This window comes from Vipera ursinii (genome assembly GCF_947247035.1).
Source record: "Vipera ursinii genome assembly, chromosome: 1".
Classification (NCBI taxonomy): domain Eukaryota; kingdom Metazoa; phylum Chordata; class Lepidosauria; order Squamata; family Viperidae; genus Vipera; species Vipera ursinii.
The window spans coordinates 137,871,859-137,893,925 of NC_139512.1; the positions used below are offsets into that span (position 1 = coordinate 137,871,859).

Genomic DNA, 22,067 nt, shown 5'->3' on the forward strand with positions numbered 1-22,067 from the left:
CTGTCACTTATAAACATAAGACTGTTTGTCATCAAACATGTAAACATAAAACAGTGCAAGTGGATTAAACTTAATGATAATGATTATTATTATTATTATTATTATTATTATTATTATTATTATTATTATTATTTGGAAGGGACCTTGGAGGTCATCTAGTCCAACCCCCTGCTAAGGCAGGAAACCCTACACCATTTCAGACAAATGGCTGTCCAGTCTCTTCTTAAAAACTTCCAGTGTTGGAGCATTCACCACTTCTGGAGGCAGGTTGTTCCACTGGTTAATTGTTCTAACTGTCAGGAAGTTTCTCCTTAGTTCTAGGTTGCTTCTCTCCTTGACTAGTTTCCATCCATTGCTTCTTGTCCTGCTTTCAGGTGCTTTGGAGAATAGCTTGGCTCCCTCTTCTTTGTGGCAGCCCCTGAGATATTGGATCACTGCTATCATGTCACCCCTCATCCTTCTCTTCGTTAAACTACACATACCCAATTCCAGCAACCGTTTCCTATTTTCCTAATTCACTTTTTCACTTTTCCTAATTCACTCTAAAGCTTTCCCTGCACAGAGCCTTAAGTAACACCAGCTGCCTGCAATTAGTGCAGGTTCTCATCCCACCAGGCTCAAGGTTGAGTCAGCCTTCCATCCTTCCGAGCTAGGTAAAATGAGGACTCAGATTGTTGGGAGCAATAATCTGACTTTGTAATAATGCTGCTTGTGTGTGTGGGGGGGGGGGGTGAAAGCTCTAATAAGCAGGCATATACATAGAATGAAGGCTATTGCTAAGCACATTGATTTGTGCTTTAAATTGTAAGCCGCCCTGAGTCTTCGGAGAAGGGCAGGATATAAATGGGATTTTAAAAAAAAGACCAAATGGGAGATCCACTCCAGGTTTTCCAGCCAGCCCGCCCAGTTCCTGAGTCAAATGTGTCCTTAGAGCTAAGCTGCTGCTCTGGCTATGCATTCCCCACCTGCCTTTCAAGTTGCTCTTGCATTCCCCACCTGCCTACAGCTGCTCTTCAACTTTAGAAGGAAAGAAGCCCAGACCCCAGCCTGTAAAAAATTACAGACTGCAGCTTCTACTCCAATTGGTCCCGCTTTCCCTGCGCAGACTAAATGGAAGATCCGCTCCAGGTTTTCCAGCCAGCCCTGTCCCTAAAGTTTCAGCACCCGGCGTATAAGACGACCCCTGACTTTTGAGAAGATTTTCATGGGTTAAAAAGTCATCTTATACGCCGGAAACTACGGTAGTTATTATTTAAAGAGAATAATATTTGGTTTTCCTTACAAAGCCTGTTTTTTTTTAATTCATGTGTTTTGAATATACAGGTAATTCTTGACTTACAACAGTTCATTTAGTGACAGTTCAAAGTTACAATGGCACTGAAATAAGGATTGTTTTTTCACACTTACGACCATTGCAGCATCCCATGGTGACATGATCATTTGGCACCTGGCATGTATTTATGATGGTTGCAATATTCCAGGGTCATGTGATCACCTTTTGCAACCTTCTGACAAGTCAGTGGGGAAGCCAGATTTGCTTAACCATGCTACTAAATTAACAACTGCAGTGATTCACTTAACAACTGTGGTAAGAAAGGTCTTAAAATTTGACAAAGTTCACTTAACAACCATTTCCCTTAGCAACATAAATTTTGGGCTCAGTTTATGTCATAAGTTGAGAACTACCTGTATTTACACACAGTCTCCATTGAGTAGCTTATAGAAATCACCATAGATCAGACATGTCAAACACAAGGCCCGGGGGCCAGATCCGGCCCGCGAAGTGGTTTCATGCGGCCCGCGAAGCCATCCTGGAAACAGTGAGGGAACGCCCCCCACTGCCTTGGCCCTGGCCCAGAGACCCTCCTGCCAGAGACCCTCAGATCTGTCCCACTCCTGCCCAGGCCCCCATAGGCACCCTTGATGCAAACGATGTAGAGCTGGCCATGCCCACCCAATAGGCCATACGCACTTTAGCCACGTCCACCCAGGCCACACCCACCTGGCCCCCTGAGGGCAACCGCAGTGCTGATGCAGCCCTCAATGAAATTGAGTTTGACACCCCTGCCATAGATTGTAATGAAGCTTTTTTTAAAAAGAAAGAAAAAAGATGGGGATGGATTTTGTCACTTTTTTTTTGCACTTTATCCCATATTGTTTTAAAGAGTCCTGTAAACTTTTATGGTGAACCCAGGTGTTGACAGGAAAAACACCAGATTTTTTTCTTGTGTTAAGATATTTATCATATGTATTTTTTCTAGAGGAGCTATTCTACTTTGTAAAATACTGGAATCTTGCCATTGAGGTAGGAGAGCAAGATTAGACTTGGAAATAAGTGGATAGCAGATGTGATACTAATCCACAATAGTGGAATATTTGAAGTTTGTAACTTTGAATAATACTAAACTTTGTAACTTTTTGAATAATACTATTCAAAAATATAATTGCAAAATATCAGTCTGAAAGAGAACTATTTACAATTCCTTGTAAGGGACCTTATTCTAGCAGATTTGAAACACATTACCCTGTAAGTCCTGACATAAATATGTCCAATGACAATTTTTATCGAGTGTTGATTTATAACCAAGACTTCTTACATTACAGGTGCCTGAGAGTAAACCCAAAAGGTTTAGATGATGAAAGCAAAGATTATCTTTCATTGTATTTACTGCTAGTTAGTTGTCCAAAAAGTGAAGTGAGAGCAAAATTTAAATTTTCTCTGTTAAATGCTAAAAGAGAAGAAACAAAGGCAATGGGTAAGTGCATTTTTAAAATTACTCTAATGTTGACTTTCAGTGTGAGAAAGAAATATTTGGTCCTTTCCAAAGTCTGTCAAAAGGATAAATTAGAACAGACATGTCAAATTCAAAGCCTGTGGGCAAGATCAGTACCGCAATGTGGTTAGATGTAGCCCACGGGGCCACCCTTGAGACAGCAAGGGACTGGTCACTGCCGCCTTGGCTCCTGCCCATCCCAGTCCAGCCAGATGCAAGCACAGGAGGCAGCAAGTGCACAGGGCTGGTGCGACCTGACATGATAAGCACCATCTTGCCCCATTGACTGGCAGTGTTATATCACCATTTTGAGCCACAGCAGCCACGCCTGCCACCATCACCTCCATGGCCCACTCACCAGCCCGGCCTTGCCCACTGGTCTGGCAAGCCACAAGTGCCTGCCTTTCACCGTGTCATCCCCTGCCCCGCCACTCACCCTGCCCCCCATGTGGGAAAGCCACAGCCACCAGCAGTCCTGCCATTCTCTTACCCTCCCCTCATCCCTTCCTGGGCATGGAGGAAGGAAGGGAAGGGAAGGGAAGGAAGGAAGGAAAGGAGGAAGGAAGGAAGGAGGAGGGAGGGAGATTGAAATGAGAGGGAGGGAAAGTCTGAGGGAAGTCCTGCCTTTGCCACCAGAAGCCCTGCTGCCTTTTTGCCATCCCCTTGCCCCCTCCTACTGGCCTCTCCTGGTGGGCTGCCATCCTATTGCTGAAGATGCTTTGCTTACAGAGTGTGGTCTCCTCAGATGGAGAGGGCCTCCCTCTGACCCATGCATTTGCTTTGTGCTGCCACATGTCCCTTGGCTCTGTGCCCAGCTCCTAAGGCCAGGGATGGGCAGAAGGCCAGCATTGGGTCAGAACTGGTATGGGTACCTCCAGGCAGCCACCATGAGCAACCTGGCCAAGGAAAGCAAGCACAGCAGCAGCATGGCTGGGTGCCCCCTCAGGGAAACAGGGCTGAGCTGGGCTGCAGGGTCCAAGCTCCAGGAGCTTGAGGGCTGGGCTGGGTGCTTGTCCTTCACTGCCCAGAGCTCTGGGCAGCCTACGCCACTCTGGGGGTCCTCTGTGTGGCATGAGAGGGACAGTGAGGCTCCTCTGGTGGATGAGGCTTTGGCGCTCGCCCTGGTCTCACCTTCCTCCACTGGAAATGTCCAGATCCCCCCTCTCAGCTTTGCGTGGCCCTCCACAGGAGGCAGAGGACGATGCTGCTGCGTATGGAAGCATGGAGGAGAAAGTTTGCAGAAAGCAGTTTCCTCCAAGTCCAACTTCTGCCTTGACAGATCTCTGGAGAGGAGGAGGGGATGGTGGGGGAGCTGCGTGAGGGAAGGCTGGCCCAACAAGCCAGCATCCTTACCATACATTACTGGAAACAGAGATTCCCTTTTGAGAAGGGCCAGCCTCCCTTGTGCAGGACCAGGAAGACCTACTCCTCTGCCACCTCCTCTTGCTCTCCAGAGATCTGTCAAGGCAGAAGTTGGACTCAGAGGAAACCACTTCCTGCAGACTTTCTCCTCTGCACTTCCACATGCCACAGCGTCGTTCTCCGCCTCCTGCTTTGCCGGGATGGGGCACCAGACAGGGAAATGCCAACGATGTCTGGGATTGGGAGAAGAACTCCTCCTTTAGCCTGCTGTGCACACGCATGCACACACAAACACCCCCTCTCCTTCCTCTGTGGATAAACCTCTCCTAACATGGAATGCGGTGTGTGTATGTGTGTGAGTGCTCATGCACCCGCATGTCTGCCAGCAGTTTTGGGAGGCAAGGAGCTTGTGATGCACCAAATTGTTCCCATGTTGAATTAGCCAGTACGACTTGTTCCATCCCAATCCAGCTATCCCAAGTCAGCCGCACTCAGTGAGCAGCATTGAGCCGGCCACATCCACCCATGCCTACCCAGCCACACCCACCTAGCTGTTGTGAGTCATCATAATCTTAGAAGCTACTGGCCCATAATGTTGATGTGGTCCTCAATGAAATTGAATTTGACACCCCTGAATTAGAATCTTCACTAAGCTTCATCACCCTTTTATTGTCTTAGAAATACTTCATGTTTATGGCAAATCCATCCTTTCAGAAAAGGCTGTATACTCCAGCTTTCTATAGAATTATTTAATACTTAGCCTTCCTTCCTCCCTCCCTCCCTCCCTCCCTCATTATAAACTCTACTTTGCAATAGCTGTCTCAAGTTTTTAAGCTGATGTTTGTCTGCTTGACAGTATAGGGAATTTGTTTATTTAAATTCTGTGTTCCATTTTTTTTAAAAAAAACATTCACTTTGCAAATATGATTGGGAAAGTATGATGATGACGCTGTCTGTAAAGCTTTTCACAGAAAAGGCTGCTAACATCTGTAATTGCCATTTAATGAATATTTGTAGGCTCCGTCAGTTTGTGTCTACGGAGGTGGCTAAAACAATTGGCTCCTTGATGTGTCTTACTTGGGGTGTTGTAGCAACCTGCTTCTGCATTCAAATCAAAGGACAGAATGAGGTCTCAGGTAAGCTAGGCAGACTGCCATCTGGGTTAAATGAGGCCTCATTCTGTCCTTCGATTTGTGTGCTGTTGATTGTCCTATGATGGACCTTTCTTATTTCTCTCTCCTGTTTCTTAAAATATAACAGTATAAATCAGTGGAGTTGACACATTGTGCCCTGGGATGGGCATACTGGGCTATTTGAAAGACCTCTTGGTGGCTCATGAGTCTACACAGTGGATACAGTTACTGCGCTAGATTCAGTTCATTCTCCTATGGATTAAAATAACAATTTCATAATCAAGAGTCTTTTCTCACTGAGCTTAGCTTCCCTAGAATTGACTCCCACCGGAATTCGTATCAAATGACTGGTAATTTTATTAAACTATGTTCAATGCACAGAAAGTGAGGCAGTTTCTCAGCCAAAAATGTATTCATGAATACATAGATTGCTATTAATAATATAATGACTTCAACTCACTAGGAACCTTGAATTTCATTTCTCATCTGTAATTATTTTAAAATGCCTTTTAATTGAATATACTCCTGTTTTATTTATTTACTACTAGAAAGCCAAAGAGCATATCGATTTGTTCAAGGCAAGGACTGGGGTTTTAAAAAATTCATTCGAAGAGACTTTTTACTTGAGGAAACTAATGGTCTTTTACCAGATGATAAGCTTACGCTATTTTGTGAGGTAGGTAATCAATCTGTGCTTTTTAAAATAGAATATTGGTTTCCATGGCTATGAATGAGAAATGAGGAGAGCTTTAAATGTTAAGTTTATCCCTTCGTATTAAAGAAACACCCTGATCAAAGGTTTGAGCTTAATGGTTTTCTTACGTATTTGATGCAAGATCCATTTTCTATAAATAAGTTGTCCATTAGACACATTGCTATTTAGCACAAAATGAAAAGAAGCCTGAGGAGTACTCCTATGATGTCTGTCTGTCTGTCTGTCAGTCAATCAATCAATCAATCAATCAATCACAGGAACATTCCAACTTCCACTCCATCTTCATGACACTATATAATGTTTGCATACTTCTAATACTATACTGTATTCTACACTGCATTGGGACCTATCATAGGATCCAGTTGGTTCTATAGTGATATATTTTTAAATGAAGTCCAGTTGGATAACACTTAAGTTTTTCTTGAGTCAGGCCAGTGCTCTTTACATTGGCTGGCAGCAGCTGTTCAAGGATTTGTGTATCTTAATAGCTTGAAAGCATATAATCTATTATTTGTGCATTTTGCTTGCTCCTCAATTATTGACTAGTTTAAGATAAGCCTAATTTTAAAACTGGAATTCACCTAAACAGAAAATTTCTGGTCTGTAGAAGCATGACTTTGTAAACTTATGCTATAAGCTTTTCTTTCTCTATTTTGGAACTTCTTCAGTGCTTCAGCTCCTTGGAGAGATCAGAGATAGCTTAAATTGACCAGAACTTTGAATGCAAAGTCATAAAAGGCAACAGCCAGGAATAGTTATGGGATAAGTTATAAGAAGAAGAATTAGTAATTGCTCATTGAAACTGTCAGAATTGCTTTTCTCAAAACAGTTGTGTTTTTTCATTACATTGATGATGTCCGCCATGACATTAGATATTTAAAAATTCTTCTGACATTCTTCAGATTTAAATCTGAATATTACAAAATATTACAAAATTAAGGCAATTTTTCTTAACAATTAATTTAAAATTAAATCAGTATAGATGCTCTGATAAAATAGATCCTTGGCTTAAACCAATAAATCACTGTTAATTAGGTCAGTAACCTAAACTGTCTTAGTAAAATCCAGAAAGATTGGTTGTGGTGTTTCTAAAAGGAAACTAGTGAAAAAGGTTATGATCTTAGTATGGTGAGTGTTAAATATACTTTGGCTGGTTATCTCTGCTGCCGTGGACTGATTAGTGGCTTAGGAAGATGATAGATGCTATAACTGCTAATAAGTTTGCTTTGATCTTTGTATTTACAAGAAACATGTGCAAAAATTTCTTGGCAAGCTTACAGGTTAATTATGTGCCATTATATTGTGCATGAAAAATAATGGAAATGTGGCCCTTGAGACTAAATGGTACAAATGTACTGCATCTTATTTTAGTTAGATAGACAGGCTAAATTAGCTGTGTGATGCATTTGTTATGAATACAATTATTGCATTGACAAGTGGATGTAACAAGCCTGAAACTGAAAGGATTCTCATGTTACAAAATATTCCTGAATCAAAGAGTTCTGCTGCAAACCAAACTTGTTAGAAGCAAATGTTTAATATGTGTGCATCAGATAAAATCTGTTGTATTGCAGTGGTTTTGATGCATTGATTCAGGAGCATCCAGTCTTGCTCTTTGTTTTCTTAACTCCTTTTGGCACTTCAGTTATTGTTTGCAAACTGAACATACTTAGTTTTAAAATACAAGTAGTCCTCACTTAATGATGACTTGTTCAGCAACTGTTCAAAGTTACAGTGCTAAACAAGGAGACTTATGTCCAATCTTCATATTTGTGTGTGTTGCAGCATCCTCATAGTCACATGATTGTAATTTGGACACTTGGCAACCAAATTATAGTGATTGCAGCATCCTACACTTATGTAATCACTGTTTGCAGCCTTCATTGTGAGCTTCTGACAAGCAAAGTTAATGGGAAAACCGGTAGGAGGTTGCAACTGTTAATCATGTGACATTGCATTTAACAATCGCACAGGACTTCCGGTTTGTGCGCGTGGTGGTGGCGGGCGTGTGAGAAGAAGCCTCTCCCTGCCGTCCGGTCTTTCTTCCTCGGAGAAACCTGAAAAGGGTTAAAAGTCACCCTGGAGAGGTGACCATTGTGAGGAGGCTCTCTCTGCGATCGCAGAAGGGCGGCAGCCCTCCTTTTGATCCGGAGTTGCTCCTCTGGTCCGAAGAAGAAGAGATCGGCCATTAACATGGCCGATCAATAAGCCATTCCCTGCCAAAAGCAAAAATCACTATCAAGCACAATGAAGCAATCTGGAGGATTTGGGTGAGACCTTATCTTTCTTATTTCCCTAATTGCTTTCCTGTGGGACTTTCCTGGATATCTTCCCCCCCTTCTTGAAAGATCGGTGACTACTTACTTGGGGAATTAAAACCTTAAAGCCTCAAAAGAAATTAAATGACTAAGCTAAATAACTAAGCAAACCTATTTCTACTTTTGGAATTTTTGGGCCACTAAAAAGTTTTTATTGCTTATTTCTGCGGGGACCTACTACCCTATTTACTGCTAAAAATGAATTAATTGGATAAAAGCCTTATATTATATTAGTCTGGAAAAGGACTGTACATGCTATTGAGGACATCTTGTGGCGAAACCTGGTATAGCAAGTAAACCTTTTTTTACTGTGAGATCTGGCTGTAACAGATTTGTCCTTGATATTATCTTTAAAGATAAAAATTGGGAACACCTGGCACTGAAAACAACCTTTAGGGATAGTGGAGGTGGACATTTATTGACTTTTATTAAAATAGCGTCCACTAAAAGCCTATCTGCAAAATACTAAAGAATGGAAGAATACATCCCACCACTTGACTATAAACTCATACTTGATACAATTTTGGCAATGACTTCAGAAATGAAAGCCAGACTTAAAGACATATCTGACAGCATAAACTCACCTAATGAGACTCTGACTTCAACTGACGAAGTGACAACCCAAAAACTAACAGAGGATGAAGAAATCAACAACAAAATAGAGGACTTTAAAGTACAACAAGTACAATCTACTGAGAGCCTTGCTGTCCAAACTTGGATTTCAACTATAAAACCTACAATTCAACAAACAACAGAAGCTGAAGAAAGCAATACTAAGATGAAGGATGCCAAAGGCCTTCAAATACAGTACATTAAGATTTTAATCAACCAAACAATAATTACAACACCAGACATGACCTCTTATCTAAGCCAGATGGATTTGAAAGGAGAAGAAGACCAGATTGAATTAATGACAACTATACTATGCCAAACATGGAGATTGGATTTATTAGAACGAAAATCTAATGACTATAAAGGGGTCACTCTCTTTGAAAAAATGATAACTGGATGGTCTCCCTGGATTCAAACAACATGTGTAGGAAGAAAGGGAGACACATTTGAGAAGTTAAAGGCAATGATAGGGAAGCCTGCCTGGCACAAGAAGAAAGCTAGAGTTAGATTTAAAAAATTATATATTTTTTTCTGTTGTAAATGTTGGGATTTGCAATAATAAAGCTTAAATTTTCCTTTAATGGGCCAAGGGGAATTGTTATAAGATATAAACTGATTTTATATTTAGGATCTAGATTTTTAAGGGAATGGAAATTGGCCATAAACAATAAAATATACTTTAATTATAGATGAATTGCAAGGATGACAAATAGAATATGTATATATATCAGATATGATAATTACTATATAATGAAATAGATTAACTATCAGAACATAACTTTGAATTATATTATAGAATTTGCAATGATATAATAAAATATTATTTTAATAATTGATGAACTATTAAGATGATAAACTGAATATATTTGTTGCAATGATAGAGCTTAATTTTTTTCTTAATGGGCTAAGGGGAATCTTTAAAAGATACATACTGATTTTATAGTTAACTTTTAGACTTTTAAGGGAAAGGAAAGTTAGCTATTAGAATTGATTTATACTATTAAGATGTTAAACAGAATAAACTTGTATAAAATAAGAATGCACCGAAATGAACAATGTATGTATTTTAGACAGGATAATTACTATATAATGAAATGGGGGAAATGGGGGTTACCTGAAAATTAAGTTTTCTTTTATATATTATAGGCTACTTTGGAATATTCTATTGCAATTAGATAAAACTCAAAAACAGGACATGGATATGTATAAGTGAAAATATATTGAAAATTGTTCTAACTGACTGTGTTACAATTAGAAATGTACTAATTTGATTAATTTGACTATGTTATTATAACTAAGGGAATCAGAGAGGGAATTTTTGTTGATGTAATTTGAGCTATTTACAAATGATTTTGTTATTTGCTATTGTTTGCAACCACCGTATTGCTTCATAAATACCTGGATGTAAAATTAGAAAATTAATAAAACTTGTATTAAAAAAAACCAATTGCACAGGATTCACTTAATGAAGGCAACCAGAACTGCTGCAACTGCCATAGGTCAGTGCAGTTACACGACTCATACTTTACAACCGTGTCACTTAGCAATGGAGTTGCTGGTCCCTATTATCATTGATAAGTGAGGATTACCGATAGGAAAGGTCTACAGCTCCTCATTTTTGCTATTGAGATGGTTCTATGTTGCTGCGTCTTCTTGACAATCTGGTATCTACTGCAACTTTGGCAAATTGTGGGGAGGAGAATAGCAGGCACCCCGAAAGAAGAGTATTAATTTTCATTTCCAGTAACTCAGATGAAGGGACGCGGTGGCTCAGTGGGTTAGGATGCTGAGCTTGTCGATCAGAAGGTCGGCGGTTTGGCGGGTCGAATCCCGAGTGCTGCGTAGCAGAGTGAGCGCCTGTTACTCGTCCCAGCTTCTGCCAACCTAGCAATTCAAAAGCACGTAAAAATGCAAGTAGAAAAATAGGGACCACTACGGTGGGAAGGTAACAGTGTTCCGTGCGCCTTTGGCATCTAGTCATGCCGGCCACATGACCACGGAGACGTCCTCGGACAAGCGCTGGCTCTTCGGCTTTGAAATGGAGATGAGCATCGGCCCCTAGAGTTGGAAACGACTAGCACGCATGTGCGGGGGAACCTTTACCTTTAACTCAGATGAATGCAGATTACTGAAAGCAGAGAGGCTTTGTGTGTGCACAGATGTGTGTAAATGTGTGCATTTCATGGAAATCTGAATGCACATGCACACAGGTAATTTTTGGCTTATTACCACTTAATGACCGTTCAAAGTTACAACAAACTTTTAAAAAGTTACTTACACCCATCTTTGAAGTTATGACTGTTGCCCCACATCTCTTCCCAAGATCACACGATCACATTTTGGGTGCTTGACAACTGGCTCACATTTATGACCAGTTGCAGTGGGGGGGAAAGTGACATAGTCACCATAGGAACAGAAATTCAGTTCATTGTTTTCATTCCTGAAACAATAATTTGGTTACCATTTGGTAGCCGCCCATATTAGCTTAGATTTATTTGTCCATGTTGCTGGAAACATTCTCAAATTTTAAAGATTTTAGCTACCAGAGGTTTTCTGTATAAAATGTATCTACCATTGGATATTGCCACTATGAAGTAACTTTTAAATTGCCTCTCTTCTTATGCTCTCTTTTTATCAAAACTTATTCTTTTTGACTTGATTAAGCCAGCTGTATTCCTTTTGTCTTATATTAACTTAAAATACCTTGCTTCATCTGCATACAGTATAATAAGACTTTAGTTCGGACAGGAATGCTAGCCCAGCATCCTTCTATGTTGATCAGAGCTGCTGGAAGATGTAATTCAGCAACTATAGGTTTCCTACTCTTCAGTTTCAGAACCCTTTCTGGTGTGTCTTATAAAAATATCTATTCTAGAAACTTGATTTCTAACTTACACTTAATTTATACTTAAATACTTTTAATTCCTTTCTGGCTTTGAATCTGATACAACAGGGGTCCCCAACCCAGGGACCACTACCAGGCTGTGAACTATTCAAAAACAGGCTGCCCATAGTGGTGTTGAGCATGCGCCCATCCCCCTTTGTGCGAACAGCGGGCAAGTGCTTGCACGCATGCTCCCTTTACATAAGCGGTGGGCGTGAGTGCAAACCGCTTATGCAAATGGAGCTGCGCGCATATGCACGTTTCCCTGCCACTCCCACAAAACCATCCCCATTCTACTCTGGTCCATAAAGCCAGAAAGGTTGGGGAATTTCTGTAATACAAGATAAAACAATTATATTGTATTTATTGTTGTTAAGTTTCATTAGGACCAGATTTCAAAGAACAACCTGTTACAAATGTTCATCTCTTGCTTTTATTTAATGTGCTGATAGTACAATACATGTTGAGTTGTATTTGTCACATTGGTTTGTTGGTGTATGTTATTTTCCTAGCTAAAGATCATGATTTTGGGAGTTGCCTAATGTATGTATTATTGCCCTATGAGAGTCTAACCATATAGTTATTGATGCATTATTTACTGTTTTGATTAGGTAAGCGTGGTCCAAGACTCAGTAAATATATCAGGACTGTCCAGTACAAACACCTTAAAAGTACCCGAATGTCGACTAGCTGAAGATTTAGGCAACCTCTGGGAAACCTCAAGATTCACAGATTGCTGCTTTTATATAGGAGGGCAAGAGTTCAAAGCTCATAAATCTATCCTTGCAGGTATGTTTTACTTTTGTCTTGTTTCATAGTTTTTGTTACAGTCTTGGCCTACTATTAACACGCAGGTCTCTTCCCACAGCTCGTTCACCTGTTTTTAATGCCATGTTTGAACATGAAATGGAGGAAAGCAAAAAGGTGAGTAGAGTGCTGCTTTCATTTCTGTGGAATGATGTCCCAAAGGACCTTATCTTTGAATCAGTATAGGCCCTAACCTGTCTGGCACCAGGGACCAGTTTTTGGGGGAAAATAGTCTTCCAAGGACCAGGGGAGAGGGGGATGGTTTTGCGCACAACCTAGATCTCATGCATGAACAGATGAAGCTTCGCTCACTTACCCACTGCTTGCATGGCCCAATTCCTAACAGGCCATGGACTGATAACTCAGAGGTTGGGGGGCCTGGGTTAATTTAAAAACACCTCATGGGCCAAGTAGTATTTCACAGTTTATTTGAACAAAGCATTTAAAAATATAATACTGTAGGAAGTGTTGCAAAAGTGTGACCTGTAGAATAAAATAAAAATGCTTTGTGGATATTGTGGATATTCATTTGCAGGTAGGCTAATAGATCTCATGTAGAGCCTTGGAGCATATTATATAAGATTGGCTTTTCTGGATTGAATATGCCAATCTAGCATATGGAAAGCATGGGTTGTCTGTCAAAACTATCCTGACCCCTGTCTATGGAGAGTCTCAATCTGTTGTGACTCAGGGCCAGCCTGTGGGTCCGACAGCCGGCTCCGATGTATCGGATGACTCAGATGAGGGGGAGGAGGGAGACGAACCGGCTGATGATGGTTTGGAGGCTTTGCAGAGCCCTCAGCCGGGGACCTCTTCTCAGCTGCGTGAGCCCGATAGTGCGGAGGATGATGACCCACAGCTGGCCCTGTTCAAGGACGCCCGACGCAGGAGGCAGTCGAGCAGAAACAAACAAAGAAAGGCTGTGGGACTCCTCAGGAGGAGGCACAGGGAGACCACGCCCTGAGCTCTCAATAAAAGGAGTGTTTGGGGAGGGGCTGGTTGCTGAAAGCAACTCTTCCGCTTGAGGAGTCAAGCTCTAGTGTTTTTGTTAATTGAGTAATAAATCTTGGCAGATGCCTTTTAGCCTTGGACGCTCTCCAGTCTCTTCTTTCTGAATAGGGGTTTGCCTTTCTACAAGGCCAGAAGAGGGCTGGTTCAGAACACAATCATCCAGGTCATGGTTATCGCAAAGGTGCTTTTCAAGAGGCAACTGGACTTTCTTCGGGTTTTTTCTTAAAACCATTTTGCTTCTCATCCAAGGACCTTCTTCAGTTCTGAAGAAGCTTCTTGGATGAGAAACGAAACATTTTCAAGGAAAAATAATAATACTTTCCGGTTGCTTTTGGAAGATATCCTGACTCCTGTACTTGGTTATGAAGAAATAATTGCTCCATCAGAATAAAATTGTTTTCATAGTCCCTCTGCATAGTTGCCTCTAATGAACTGCTTTCCCAAAGGACCTCAGTTGGTACTATCGAGGGTTTTTTATTTTTTTACTCATTTCTTTGGCCAGGCATTGTCAAGCCTTCAACGGCAATTGTCTTATAGCATTCTTTAAATTTAAAGCCAGCACTTTGTTCGAAGCCTGAAACAGATTTGGAAGTATAGAAAGTTCCAATATTGGAACCACCTGTAAGGTAGGAAGAGGAGTATGAAGATTTTACAAATAAGCTCTAGTTCTTTTGACTTATTTTTTATTTTTATTTTTGACTTTTTTTCTTTGACTTTTTTATTTTAATCCAAATGGAGCACCGTAACAACTTCTAAAGTTCTATTGGATTTCATAGAAAAAATGTCACTGCCTGAGATTGAAGGAGCCTGACAGTAGGTTTAGTTAAAGTTATCAACAAGTATAATGGGGTCCTAATGTGTTTTGTAGCCGTATTGCTTTAGGTTAAGTGGTTTCAAAATTATAACAATTTTTTTTCTGATTTATGTAACAGAATTGCGTAGAAATAAATGATGTAGATCCTGACGTATTTACAGAGATGATGAGATTCATTTATACAGGCAAGGCTCCAAATCTTGACAAAATGGCTGACAGCTTGTTGGCAGCAGCGGATAAGGTAAGTAAAGAAGAACTGTAGAAGGGCTTTACTATTTGTTTTAACAAAATGTAGAAAGAGATTGTTTTAACATTTTCCTACAGTCAGGAATGCTGCCAATACACTGAGTAAAAAAAAAGATACAGAAATTACATAAACATGTTTTATACTATTAGTGAAAAGCTGTTATCCATTATTTTGGGCAGTGTTCTGGAGAACCGAGATGAATAACCACCCGGCCATGTAGTTGTCTATTTAGAAAGAAGGAAGACCTTTTCAGACCTCCTATTGCCATAAATTCTTCTTTCTAGGGTATCACATTAGCAGACTAGAAAAATGAAATTTATAGATGGGATTAATATTTTTATTGGTGTTTCAAATTTGGAGAATTAATATGCTTTAATAACTAATAATGGATTGATATACTTACAGACTTAGCGTTTCCTTTGCCAGATATGTAGCCCTGGGAATTATTGTTCCTCATACAAATTCATTGAGAGTAGAGCAGTACATGCTCTACCATTCAGATAGTTCATTGTGGGGAATTAGTGATTTCATAGTTTCTATCAGACATTTGTATATTAGAGATATCTGCTTTTCTGACTGAAGCAGCATCAAATATGCACAAACCATTTTTCCCCTCTGGTCAGTATGCACTTGAACGGCTGAAGATCATGTGTGAAGAAGCTCTGTGTAGTAACCTCTCAGTAGAAAATGTGGCAGACATTCTGATTCTCGCAGATTTGCACAGTGCAGAACAGTTGAAAGCACAAGCAATAGATTTCATTAACAGGTATGCAATTTGTTTCCTTGAAAAATCTTTCTCCTTTGAAGGGAACACTTCAGAGAAATAATATTTGAGTATCTTCTCATGCACAGGTGCAGTGTTCTTAGGCAGCTTGGCTGTAAAGATGGAAAAAACTGGAACAACAGGTATGTAGTTTAATCTCACTTAAGCATTGTAATCTAGCTGTGTGTTGTCTTGATTTCAAGAGAGAGGAAGTGGAATAAAGAGTGAGACTCAATGCTAAAATCAGAAATATAACTCTTGAAGGGTGTTTTCCATATTTTCATTACAAATTTTTCCTATTTTATGTTTGTTGTATTTTAGTCTTTTCCCAGGTGGGGTTACGTATCTATTTTATATTTGCGTATTTTGTAAACTTGATCAGGATGCCAACTAAAGATAAATGGCTTTGGAATTAATGAGAGATCCATCATAGCTGACATATAAAATGCAGTATTGAATGAAATACAGGAGGGGTCCCTCTCCTAGTCCCTTCCCCTAAATATTGTCATTTGATGGGAGGTTTGCCAGGCCTCCTCCCTTTTAGCCTTCAGTAAGGGACGCGGTGGCTCAGTGGGTTAGGACGCTGAGCTTGTCAATCAGATGGTCGGCAGTTTGGCGGGTCGAATCCCAAGTGCAGCGTAACAGAGTGAGCGCCTGTTACTCATCCCAGCTTCTGCCAACCTAGCAGTTCGAAAGCACGTAAAAATGCAAGTAGAAAAATAGGGACCACTATGGTGGGAAGGTAACAGCGTTCCGTGCGCCTTTGGCGTCCAGTCATGCTGGCCACATGACCACAGAGACGTCCTCGGACAAGCGCTGGCTCTTTGGCTTTGAAACGGAGATGAGCACCGGCCCCTAGAGTTGGAAACGACTAGCACGCATGTGCGGGGGAACCTTTACCTTTAAGGCTTTGAAGACTTGGCTTTCCCTCTAAGCATTGGGAAATTAGATGATGGCAAGTTAGCACTGGTAGGCAACAGGTTTTTGTTGCTTTTAATGTTTTCATGTGTTTAGTTTTATAGTTTTAATACGGCTTTACATGTTTTAATTTTTGATTGGGAGCCGCCCAGAATTGTATGAAAGATGGGTAACTTTATAAATGTTTTAAATGAATAACTAAAATAAAATGGCATTGTAATTCCTACTCAGAACAAGAGAGGGATTTGCTGAAATATCAAGCAGGGTTTCCCAGACTTTCAGGTACTGAGAGGTAGCTTTTGCAAGCCTTGATTACACAAGTTGGCTTTGGTAATCCCTGACTAATTTTTTTAAAAAATGCTTTCGTTTTGGTTCCTTATCTTCCTGATATCTCCACTTGGAAGTATGTCTTGTTCATCTTAATATAGCTTGACATTTGTGTAGACATGCCTGTAGTGTCTTGCAAATCTTCTCAACCTGTGTTTTGTGCATCTTTTTTCTTTACAGCCAAGCCACAGACATAACAGAAACCGCAGGATGGAAATCCATGATCCACTCCCATCCCCACTTAGTTGCTGAGGCCTTTCGGGCCCTGGCCTCTGCACAGTGTCCACAGTTCGGCATTCCGCGCAAACGGCTAAAACAGTCATGAAATCTTCCATGAACTCTTGGGAACTATTGCCTCCTCGTCCATATCCAGAAGGGGTTTTTGCAAACCATCTGCTCAAATATGTGACCCTTCTCTGCAGAACAGAACCAGAAAGCTTTTAAAGAACGGATAAATACATGGTTTAGTAATCAGCTTTAAATCAGACTGATAATTCTCCAGTTCACTGAAAGGCCTTAACGTCAACTATTCTAGTTCATTTGTGATTTTCCTGTTTTTTTGTTTTTTAAATGGTGCCTTGTCGTTTTTGACTCGGCTTTGTAGGATTGCACTAGCTTCATAAGGCAGTAATGCTGATCAACGAAAAGCGTTTTCAAAAGAATCTTCTTCACCTTTCCTTTTTTTAAAAAAAAAAAATCTCAAATGAAGATTATCAGTTGGTCTTATGGTAACTGGATTTCAACTAGCCCCCTGTTAAAAGCACTTGAATTGGGGGCAAACACGCTCCAGTCCAAAATATTGTATTTAGGATGCATCTGCCTATCTTCAGAGAGTGCTATCAGGCATGCGGTGGCAATATACTACTCTGAATATAATTTATTTTTCATTGGTTCAGGTGACTGAGGGAAATATGCAATGTCTTGGCTCAGAAATGTATTTTAGTAGTATTTATAAATGCTTACTATGTGAGTGTGCCCATCAGTGAAAAAAAATATATAGGTTTTTTTTTGGCCCATGTTGCTTTATATCCATTGTTCTTTTACCTTGTACTGAACCAGAGCGAGAGTTAGTACGGAGAGAATATAAGGGATATGTGCTGTGGAAGAAATGGTTATTTCTCAAATAGAATACATGGAAGGTTAAGGATGCTTAGGAGCGACCAAATGTTGATTTCAGAAATGGGCCAAAATGGAATCTCAGTATGCACTTTTAATGTGTAACTTTTGTATGTTGTGTGGTACATATATATTTTGGTTTTGATAAATATGGTACAGTACTTGTGGCCTAACTTTTGAAATACATTAAGATGCCCACAGCCACATGGGATTTAGTTTTGTTACTGCAAACAAGGAGCGCATGACTTAGAGATGCTGATTTTAACTTAATATCTTCAAGTGTTCATGTTAGAACCCATTTTGTTTTCACACTTTGGGTAGGCTTAACTCTTGTTTCTTTAGTGTGTGTATGCACAAGCCTACTCTCTAGTGGAAATTGCACAGACACACACTTAGCAGGAAGAATAGAAGTCGGAAATGTCAGTATTTATAAGCACTGACCTCCTCTTTTTAGCCTTCATTATTGTATTAGCATTGTGGATGGTATTGAAATTCTGCCTAATGTGAAAAGGATCTTATAAACAACCTTGTAAAGTGCTTGTAATGGAGAAAAGATTTTTAATTATTACTCTAATTATTGTTACTATTCAAAATTTAGCTTTAATGCCAACACTTGGTGTGTGTATTAGCATTGTTTACAATTGGAGGGGATTTCTCTGCAACATACACATTAGAAATGTTTTATTTTCATGGATTTATCTTAATAATGGTGATGTGATATATCTGTTGTGTGGGGAAAATTGCATTGAATCATAAGTAAAGGGAATTTTTCGTGCTTTTGCATAAAAGGGTTTAGGTAGCCCATTTGACTGACATGCCCAATTAATGAAGGTTTCCTTAGTTTTTCAAAAGTTATTGCCTCTGTTTTCAGCAGGGAAGCATTCAAAGATTTATTCTGAAAGATTATTATTTTGAATATATGTAAAGAACAGTTGGGAGCAAAAAAAAAGTGCTTCCAGTGCTAAAACTTGAAACAAATCCCCATTCTGGCTCAACTCTTTCTTTCAGAGGAAAGGTCAGTGCAGAATTTGAACATGCATCCTTGAAGCGCAGTTAAAAGGACTATTTTAGATGAACTTCTGTGGTTTCAATGGGCCTGAACATACTAAGTGAACCAAAGTGATACATCAGTGTTCTATCTAGAGAGGTGTTATAATTTGTAATATTTCTAGGAAGTTTCTGTTTATCTAAATTAAGATCATGTACAGGTAGGTGTTCTTACCAGTGAAAGTAAAAGAATGTAACGTCCCGCAGTAGTAATAGAAGATTTTGCTGCACGGTAAACAACATATTCATATAAGCAACTTTGCATTTTGAATGTTGCAGCTATAATATTAAAGTGACTTGAATATTTAATAGAGTGATTGTCCATTTCAGCTTCTTCTGATAGTACTTGATACAGCAGTCAAGAAGAACATCTTAAACATTTAAAAAATCTTAACGGCATACTTTGTACCAAAAATATCAAGCACTGTGTGATAAGAATGAAGTACTTGTTTAAGGCATCTTATCAAAATTTACAAGATGTTGCCATAGATGACCAGAATAGCCAATCGTATGAATTGATCTAATATATTGTTTTAGTTGTTGGCTATAGCAAACAGTAAAATTAATGTTTTCTATGGATATGCTAATCCATCTTTATTTTCTCAAGGAACCACATTCAGTGTTTGCATTTTTCCAAAAGAGCTGACAAGAACAATCTGTATTTTCCATGTTTCTGTACCTACTGGCTGAAATGTGGAAAGTTTGTGAGGATGGGGAAGCCCACCCCCTACCTCCAGATTTTTAGGTCAAATATCAAACTGCTGCATTTGGCTTGCCTGTTCTGCTCCTCTCCATTGGCCTTCAGTATCAGACCTCTTTCCCTGACCCCAAAGAGAGCAGCCTGCATGTGTTGTGTTATGGTGTGTGGGTTTTGTAAGATTTGTTTTCTGAAACGTGGGACTTGGATTTCTGCTAAAAAATGATAGAGTTACCATTTACATTACTTATGTTGATGTTTTTCAATGAAGGAAGCCTCAGTAACTCATCCAGATTTTGGCAGTCCATTTACTGCACGCTGACATATAGTGCCCAGTGGCTTTTTGAAATGCAAGCTGATGAAATGAAGAAAAAAATGGAAAGTTGTGGGAGAAAAATCTAGACAGAAAGACTGATATAGAAATCACAAACATTGTCTCTGGCCTGCTCATCACAGTTGTTCATTTCAAAAACTGGACATGCCCAATATTTTTTTTAAAGAGACACTTATCTCTTGTAACCAATAGCAGTTGAAAACAGCTCTGGATATCCTAGAAAGGGGATTATTAAAGTAAGGCATAGCTAAGGTATGTGTTGCTACTTTTGTTTTGTAATTCCTTGATTTAAGTATGGCAATGTGATGAGTAATGGCTATTTGAGAGCAATTGGCAGGGCGCTGATGGCTCTATTATGAAGGGGTTCCTTCACATTCAAAGATAGATATTTTTGTCAAATTCCTACAGAAGATATTAGGATAACCGTTGAGGCATGCTTGGTTTTAAGGCTATAAAAGATTTCTTAAACCAATTGATGTGTAGCCCAAATTTAATTTTTATTGACTGGATTGATCGGAATCCTTCCTATGGACTCTCATTAGTTTCAGCGCATAGTACAGTTGCATTGATTTTCTTGCTGTTTTGCTTGCAGCAAATGGACTATTTCTGAAATGGATGCACATTATTTTTATCAGTGTTTGTTGTGGTTTGCGTTTATCATGCTCTTGTAGTCTAGTTTATGCTGGATTTTGATATGTCCCAATGAAGGTATATTTTTGAGTCCTGTTTTAGAATTGAAAGATTGAAAGAATTCAAACCTGTGCTTAATTGGAAATTATCCACATTACCTATCATGTTAAGACACTTGCATCAAACCCTCCAGCCTTTTATATCTGCCTGATGTTAACAGTGAAATACTTCAGTGAGATACTTTTTGTACCTTGTTGCTGAAAATATTTTTGCATTTCAGGACATCAAGTTACAATAAAGTTGTTACTTATAAAGAAATATGTGCACATTGATGTCTTTGGGATATTGACTTTGCTATAGTTCAGATTCCCTTAAGAGAGATAAAATGGGCACAACTTTATAGAGGTTGTAATCATCATGTTGTTTCAAGTTAGAGAAACCTTTTCAGAAGATGCAATATTTTACTTTCCTGTTTGTGCTGTGTTTTTTTTTAATTTCAGGGGAAAAAACCCAGCCTATTAATGACAATTTCTTCACAGTTGACTTCCAGTTAGTGGAATTTCCTTCTCAAGGAATTAGGTCACCATTGCTGTCCCAAAGATGCTTTTTTCAAGAGGCAACTGGACTGAGAATCTCCATAGACAGTCACCATTGCTGTGTTTTTTTTTAATTTATGGTGAAATTTTCAACATAATCTAAAGCGAGCTGGCACAGCATCTTATGCACCAGCCACTGATTTCATCACATGATTTGCTATAGGTTGCAGAAAATAAAAGGTTGATAAAATTTCACTCAGGTGTTAGGAAAAGTTTTTATTTCCATGCTTCCTTCTGTGCCTGCAGGAAGAGACCTTTTATTATAAAGAGCAGCAGCTGCTCCCTCCTCAGAAAGGAAGGTTCAGTTGCGTGTGTGAGTGTGTGTACACATGTACATAAACATATATATCTATATATCTACCACCACCTTATTTTTATAAATACCTCAAGGCAGCCAACATACCCAATACTCCCTCCTTCTATTTTCCCCAGAACAACAATCCTGTTGTGAGGCGGGTCAGGCTCAGAGAAGTGACTAGCTCAAAGTCACCCAGCTGGTTTTAATATTGGAGGGGGGAATAAACCTTGCCACTTGTCAGTTTCTATCCTGATGCTTTAACCAACAAGCCAAACTGGTTCTAAATAGTGTTAAGTTTGGCAAAATTCTGTGTGTTAGTTAGTATGACTGGCTGAAGAATTCTTAAAGTCCACAAGTGTTAAAGTTGCTAAGGTTGGAGAACCCTGGTTTAAACAAAGACTAGAACTTGGCTGGATTTTCACTGTCATCTTGGCTTGGGTGTGTCTTCTGTGAATGGTCTATGGCCTTCCATTTCTTGAATGGTGACTATGGGTCCAAGGCATTATTTGTTCACGCAAAAAGCATGCTTTAAAGCAGGACCTGTGGCATTTTCCAAGCATCTTAAGGGCATTCTGAAAATATGGGCAGCCATGTTGAGCTCTCTGAATAGAATTATGCAAAGTCTCGAAATGCTTTCAGTTCTGGAATGGCATCCAGGGAAACT

The 22,067-nt window shown here is 39.7% G+C and overlaps 1 protein-coding gene across 1 annotated transcript in view; it reads left to right on the plus strand.

The window, feature by feature from the left end:
- Positions 1-21,416, plus strand: part of SPOPL (speckle type BTB/POZ protein like) — a 52,607-nt gene extending 31,191 nt beyond the window's left edge. The window contains exons 4-11 of the mRNA XM_083351695.1: positions 2,605-2,756; positions 5,818-5,945; positions 12,410-12,587; positions 12,667-12,722; positions 14,549-14,671; positions 15,301-15,443; positions 15,530-15,583; positions 16,866-21,416. Coding sequence (XP_083207821.1) covers positions 2,605-2,756; positions 5,818-5,945; positions 12,410-12,587; positions 12,667-12,722; positions 14,549-14,671; positions 15,301-15,443; positions 15,530-15,583; positions 16,866-17,010 — 979 coding nt within the window. The 3' untranslated portion in view covers positions 17,011-21,416. The remainder of the gene's footprint in view (positions 1-2,604; positions 2,757-5,817; positions 5,946-12,409; positions 12,588-12,666; positions 12,723-14,548; positions 14,672-15,300; positions 15,444-15,529; positions 15,584-16,865) is intronic.
- The last annotated feature ends 651 nt before the right edge of the window (positions 21,417-22,067 follow it).